This window comes from Engystomops pustulosus, chromosome 9 (assembly GCF_040894005.1).
Source record: "Engystomops pustulosus chromosome 9, aEngPut4.maternal, whole genome shotgun sequence".
Lineage (NCBI taxonomy): Eukaryota > Metazoa > Chordata > Amphibia > Anura > Leptodactylidae > Engystomops > Engystomops pustulosus.
This window is the reverse complement of record NC_092419.1, coordinates 111,248,266-111,255,811: the sequence shown is the minus strand read 5'-3', so window position 1 is coordinate 111,255,811 and position 7,546 is coordinate 111,248,266. Positions and strand designations below refer to the sequence as shown.

At 48.8% G+C, this 7,546-nt stretch overlaps 1 protein-coding gene across 1 annotated transcript in view; it reads right to left on the bottom strand.

Annotated features, from left to right (window-relative positions):
- Positions 1–5,113: 5,113 nt before the first annotated feature.
- Positions 5,114–7,546, bottom strand: part of GPR107 (G protein-coupled receptor 107) — a 40,918-nt gene continuing 38,485 nt past the window's right edge. The window contains exon 18 of the mRNA XM_072125738.1: positions 5,114–7,546. Within this exon, the coding sequence (XP_071981839.1) occupies positions 7,450–7,546 (97 nt within the window). The 3' untranslated portion in view covers positions 5,114–7,449.

The window sequence follows — 7,546 nt, the reverse complement described above, 5'->3', positions numbered from 1 at the left end:
AGACTGTACAGGGGGGATACAATCTATTACTCTCTGTTATCAGCCATTACATCCCGGGGAGAGGAGACTGTACAGGGGGGGATACAATCTATTACTCTCTGTTATCAGCCATTACATCCTGGGGAGAGGAGACTGTACAGGGGGGATACAATCTATTACTCTCTGTTATCAGCCATTACACCCCGGGGAGAGGAGACTGTACATGGGGGGATACAATCTATTACTCTCTGTTATCAGCCATTACACCCCGGGGAGAGGAGACTGTACAGGGGGGATACAATCTATTACTCTCTGTTATCAGCCATTACATCCCGGGGAGAGGAGACTGTACAGGGGGGGATACAATCTATTACTCTCTGTTATCAGCCATTACACCCCGGGGAGAGGAGACTGTACAGGGGGGATACAATCTATTACTCTCTGGTATCAGCCATTACATCCCGGGGAGAGGAGACTGTACAGGGGGGGATACAATCTATTACTCTCTGTTATCAGCCATTACATCCCGGGGAGAGGAGACTGTACAGGAGGATACAATCTATTACTCTCTGTTATCAGCCATTACACCCCGGGGAGAGGAGACTGTACAGGGGGGGATACAATCAATTACTCTCTGTTATCAGCCATTACATCCCGGGGAGAGGAGACTGTACAGGGGGATACAATCTATTACTCTCTGTTATCATCCATTACACCCCAGGGAGAGGACACTGTACAGGTGGGGATACAATCTATTACTCTCTGTTATCAGCCATTACATCCCGGGGAGAGGAGACTGTACAGGGGGGGGGGGATACAATCTATTACTCTCTGTTATCATCCATTACACCCCAGGGAGAGGACACTGTACAGGTGGGGATACAATCTATTACTCTCTGTTATCATCCATTACACCCCAGGGAGAGGAGACTGTACAGGGGGGATACAATCTATTACTCTCTGTTATCAGCCATTACATCCCGGGGAGAGGAGACTGTACAGGGGGATACAATCTATTACTCTCTGTTATCAGCCATTACATCCCGGGGAGAGGAGACTGTACAGGGGGGATACAATCTATTACTCTCTGTTATCAGCCATTACATCCCGGGGAGAGGAGACTGTACAGGGGGATACAATCTATTACTCTCTGTTATCAGCCATTACACCCCGGGGAGAGGAGACTGTACAGGGGGGGATACAATCTATTACTCTCTGTTATCAGCCATTACATCCCGGGGAGAGGAGACTGTACAGGGGGGATACAATCTATTACTCTCTGTTATCAGCCATTACATCCCGGGGAGAGGAGACTGTACAGGGGGATACAATCTATTACTCTCTGTTATCAGCCATTACATCCCGGGGAGAGGAGACTGTACAGGGGGATACAATCTATTACTCTCTGTTATCAGCCATTACACCCCGGGGAGAGGAGACTGTACAGGGGGATACAATCTATTACTCTCTGTTATCAGCCATTACACCCCGGGAAGAGGAGACTGTACAGGGGGATACAATCTATTACTCTCTGTTATCAGCCATTACATCCCGGGGAGAGGAGACTGTAAAGGGGGGGATACAATCTATTACTCTCTGTTATCAGCCATTACATCCCGGGGAGAGAAGACTGTACAGGGGGGATACAATCTATTACTCTCTGTTATCAGCCATTACACCCCGGGGAGAGGAGACTACTGTACAGGGGGGGGGATACAATCTATTACTCTCTGTTATCAGCCATTACATCCCGGGGAGAGGAGACTGTACAGGGGGGATACAATCTATTACTCTCTGTTATCAGCCATTACACCCCGGGGAGAGGAGACTGTACAGGGGGGGATACAATCAATTACTCTCTGTTATCAGCCATTACATCCCGGGGAGAGGAGACTGTACAGGGGGATACAATCTATTACTCTCTGTTATCAGCCATTACACCCCGGGGAGAGGAGACTGTACAGGGGGATACAATCTATTACTCTCTGTTATCAGCCATTACATCCCGGGGAGAGGAGACTGTACAGGGGGGATACAATCTATTACTCTCTGTTATCAGCCATTACATCCCGGGGAGAGGAGACTGTACAGGGGGGATACAATCTATTACTCTCTGTTATCAGCCATTACACCCCGGGGAGAGGAGACTGTACAGGGGGGGATACAATCTATTACTCTCTGTTATCAGCCATTACACCCCGGGGAGAGGAGACTGTACAGGGGGGATACAATCTATTACTCTCTGTTATCAGCCATTACATCCCGGGGAGAGGAGACTGTACAGGGGGGGGGGATACAATCTATTACTCTCTGTTATCAGCCATTACACCCCGGGGAGAGGAGACTGTACAGGGGGGGATACAATCTATTACTCTCTGTTATCAGCCATTACACCCCGGGGAGAGGAGACTGTACAGGGGGATACAATCTATTACTCTCTGTTATCATCCATTACACCCCAGGGAGAGGACACTGTACAGGTGGGGATACAATCTATTACTCTCTGTTATCAGCCATTACATCCCGGGGAGAGGAGACTGTACAGGGGGGGGGGGGGGGATACAATCTATTACTCTCTGTTATCATCCATTACACCCCAGGGAGAGGACACTGTACAGGTGGGGATACAATCTATTACTCTCTGTTATCATCCATTACACCCCAGGGAGAGGACACTGTACAGGTGGGGATACAATCTATTACTCTCTGTTATCAGCCATTACATCCCGGGGAGAGGAGACTGTACAGGGGGGGGATACAATCTATTACTCTCTGTTATCAGCCATTACATCCCGGGGAGAGGAGACTGTACAGGGGGGGATACAATCTATTACTCTCTGTTATCAGCCATTACACCCCGGGGAGAGGAGACTGTACAGGGGGGGATACAATCTATTACTCTCTGTTATCAGCCATTACACCCCGGGGAGAGGAGACTGTACAGGGGGCGGGGGATACAATCTATTACTCTCTGTTATCAGCCATTACATCCCGGGGAGAGGAGACTGTACAGGGGGATACAATCTATTACTCTCTGTTATCAGCCATTACACCCCGGGGAGAGGAGACTGTACAGGGGGGATACAATCTATTACTCTCTGTTATCAGCCATTACATCCCGGGGAGAGGAGACTGTACAGGGGGATACAATCTATTACTCTCTGTTATCAGCCATTACATCCCAGGGAGAGGAGACTGTACAGGGGGGATACAATCTATTACTCTCTGTTATTAGCCATTACATCCCGGGGAGAGGAGACTGTACAGGGGGGGATACAATCTATTACTCTCTGTTATCAGCCATTACATCCTGGGGAGAGGAGACTGTACAGGGGGGGGGATACAATCTATTACTCTCTGTTATCAGCCATTACATCCCGGGGAGAGGAGACTGTACAGGGAGGATACAATCTATTACTCTCTGTTATCAGCCATTACACCCCAGGGAGAGGAGACTGTACAGGGGGGGATACAATCTATTACTCTCTGTTATCAGCCATTACATCCCAGGGAGAGGAGACTGTACAGGGGGGATACAATCTATTACTCTCTGTTATCAGCCATTACATCCCGGGGAGAGGAGACTGTACAGGGGCGATACAATCTATTATTCTCTGTTATCAGCCATTACATCCCGGGGAGAGGAGACTGTACAGGGGGGATACAATCTATTACTCTCTGTTATCAGCCATTACATCCCGGGGAGAGGAGACTGTACAGGGGGGATACAATCTATTACTCTCTGTTATCAGCCATTACACCCCGGGGAGAGGAGACTGTACAGGGGGGATACAATCTATTACTCTCTGTTATCAGCCATTACACCCCGGGGAGAGGAGACTGTACAGGGGGGATACAATCTATTACTCTCTGTTATCAGCCATTACATCCCGGGGAGAGGAGACTGTACAGGGGGATACAATCTATTACTCTCTGTTATCAGCCATTACATCCTGGGGAGAGGAGACTGTACAGGGGGATACAATCTATTACTCTCTGTTATCAGCCATTACATCCTGGGGAGAGGAGACTGTACAGGGGGATACAATCTATTACTCTCTGTTATCAGCCATTACATCCCGGGGAGAGGAGACTGTACAGGGGGGGGATACAATCTATTACTCTCTGTTATCAGTCATTACACCCCGGGGAGAGGAGACTGTACAGGGGGGATACAATCTATTACTCTCTGTTATCAGCCATTACACCCCGGGGAGAGGAGACTGTACAGGGGGGGATACAATCTATTACTCTCTGTTATCAGCCATTACATCCCGGGGAGAGGAGACTGTACAGGGGGGGGGTACAATCTATTACTCTCTGTTATCAGCCATTACATCCTGGGGAGAGGAGACTGTACAGGGGGATACAATCTATTACTCTCTGTTATCAGCCATTACATCCCGGGGAGAGGAGACTGTACAGGGGGGGGATACAATCTATTACTCTCTGTTATCAGTCATTACACCCCGGGGAGAGGAGACTGTACAGGGGGGGGTACAATCTATTACTCTCTGTTATCAGCCATTACATCCTGGGGAGAGGAGACTGTACAGGGGGATACAATCTATTACTCTCTGTTATCAGCCATTACATCCCGGGGAGAGGAGACTGTACAGGGGGGGGGGATACAATCTATTACTCTCTGTTATCAGCCATTACATCCCGGGGAGAGGAGACTGTACAGGAGGGGATACAATCTATTACTCTCTGTTATCAGCCATTACATCCCGGGGAGAGGAGACTGTACAGGGGGATACAATCTATTACTCTCTGTTATCAGCCATTACATCCCGGGGAGAGGAGACTGTACAGGGGGGATACAATCTATTACTCTCTGTTATCAGCCATTACACCCCGGGGAGAGGAGACTGTACAGGGGGGATACAATCTATTACTCTCTGTTATCAGCCATTACATCCCGGGGAGAGGAGACTGTACAGGGGGGATACAATCTATTACTCTCTGTGATCAGCCATTACATCCCGGGGAGAGGAGACTGTACGGGGGGGATACAAGCTATTCCTCTCTGTTATCAGCCATATTAGCCCAGCTGGTGTATAGCCACCTTTGTTGCAGTTGGACGTGTTGTGTTATCTTATAATATGAAAAGAATCCACAAAACAATAATTGGTCACTTTTCTGTCGCTCCCCTTTTATTTCACTTGCATAGAAGGTAACACACAGAGACCCCGCACCTCGCTCCCCACGAGGTCCGCAGCTACATGTACAACAGGGGCCCTTGGTTAATAAAGCCAAAAATCTTCATTTTTATTCACAAAAAGAAATGTATCAATGAAAACACTGGAGATTATCGCCGGTGCATTAACTCTTTCAGCACTGGAGGGGAAAAACAACTAGAAAATATAGAAAACAAAACCTGAACCCCCCATAACCAAAACACCACAAAGCCACTTCACCCCAAGACCACCAGCGGCCCCCAATATTTGTAACCATTGGTCCTCTGACAGATGCAGCACAACCTTCTCTTGTAGAAAGCATCTCCTGCTCAATGTCAATAAAGTTTATTCAAAAAGTTCTTCCTCTTTCTAACACACGGGGTCCACATGTGTATAGTGCCTCTGCTTGCTACTATAGAATGGAAACCAATGAGACTGGTCTGTGTATCCGAGAGGTTCCATTCTCTGACAGAAAGCAGGAATAGTGAAAATGGAGGAGAGTGGGATCACAGAGATTCCAGGTATAGAGTCCATCAGGGTGTAGACCTAGCAGTGGTTGGGACCTGATAGATGTCCTAAGAAGTTCTGCAGCAGCCGACTCTCCTGGACAGATTACAGGTCAGCCACGTATGTATCAATCACTGCAGGAGGCAACATTTGTCACATGCAGCAATGAAAGGGTCAGAAGCAGCTGCCCCCACCCCCTCCTCATATATAGGATGGGCAGAGGGGGTGCAGGTAAGAATCCTCCCCACACCCTCTTATTTCAAGTAACAAGTAATATGGCCTCCAATACATGATGATACACCGCACCATGTCTACTACCACCCCAGCAATAGAGAATGTATCAGTATAGTCTATGGAGAGATGTGTAATCAGACCTCACACTGCTGTGCTCTGTGCTCTCTGCAGCCAGTGTTATGTAGTGTCCCTGGAGAGACGTGTAATTATACCTCACACTGCTGTGCTCTGTGCTCTCTGCAGCCAGTGTTATGTACTGTCCCTGGAGAGATGTGTAATCAGACCTCACACTGCTGTGCTCTGTGCTCTCTGCAGCCAGTGTTATGTATTGTCCCTGGAGAGATGTGTAATCAGACCTCACACTGCTGTGCTCTGTGCTCTCTGCAGCCAGTGTTATGTATTGTCCCTGGAGAGATGTGTAAGCATACCTCACACTGCTGTGCTCTGTGCTCCCTGCAGCCAGTGTTATGTATTGTCCCTGGAGAGACGTGTAATTATACCTCACACTGCTGTGCTCTGTGCTCTCTGCAGCCAGTGTTATGTACTGTCCCTGGAGAGATGTGTAATCAGACCTCACACTGCTGTGCTCTGTGCTCTCTGCAGCCAGTGTTATGTATTGTCCCTGGAGAGATGTGTAATCAGACCTCACACTGCTGTGCTCTGTGCTCTCTGCAGCCAGTGTTGTGTATTGTCCCAGGAGAAATGCACAATAAGACAATGGTGTATGTCATTAGTAGCAGCAGGACTGTGAAATATGGATCTATATTCCAGGAGTGTAGATTCTTCAAATACTCAACACTGGCTGCAGAGAGCAAAGAGCACAGCAGTGTGAGATATGATTACACATCTCTCCAGGGACAATACATAGCACTGGCTGCAGAGAGTACAGAGCACAGCAGTGTGAGGTCTGATTACACATCTCTCCAGGGACAATACATAACACTGGCTGCAGAGAGCACAGCAGTGTGAGGTATGATTACACATCTCTCCAGGGACATTGCACATCACTGGTTGCACAGAGCACAGCAGTGTGAGGGATGATTACACATGTCCCCCGGGCTGGCTGCAGTCCGCACGGTCACACTGAGGAGAGATCCCTAGAATGTCTGTGATCTGGATAGTGATGACTTCCTGTGGCTACCCGGATCAGTACTGAAAGAGTCAGCGAGGTTCTGGAGGCCCCATCTCCGCGGCTCGGCGCGCCCCCTCTGATATATATAGATTATGATTCCCCCTTTCTATAAACAGTAAAGATTTGCTACAAAATGAAAAATGATAATATTTACAGGTGTAGTTCCGCTCGCTGCGGTGGGGGGCGCTGCGCTCCTGACCTACAAAGTGTCCAGAAACCAAAGGAAGATTGGCGGATCCCGCAGCCCAGCAGCCGCCATGTTTCCGTGTATGGTCCCTGCTGCCCCCGGGGGCTGGTGTCCTGCTGGTTTTTGGGGTGTAAGCTGAGTATGTGGCGGCGGGGGGAGGGGGTGACCCGCTTCTCTCAATGTACCATAGGAGGAAATAATAAATTAAAATCCAGGCTCAGACTGTCCGTTCAGGCAGAGATCTCCCACTCAGAGCGGGGGTCCGACGAACCGTTCTGGACCTTCTTCACTTTCTTGATGCCCTCCGTGGATCCCGTGGTCGTCACC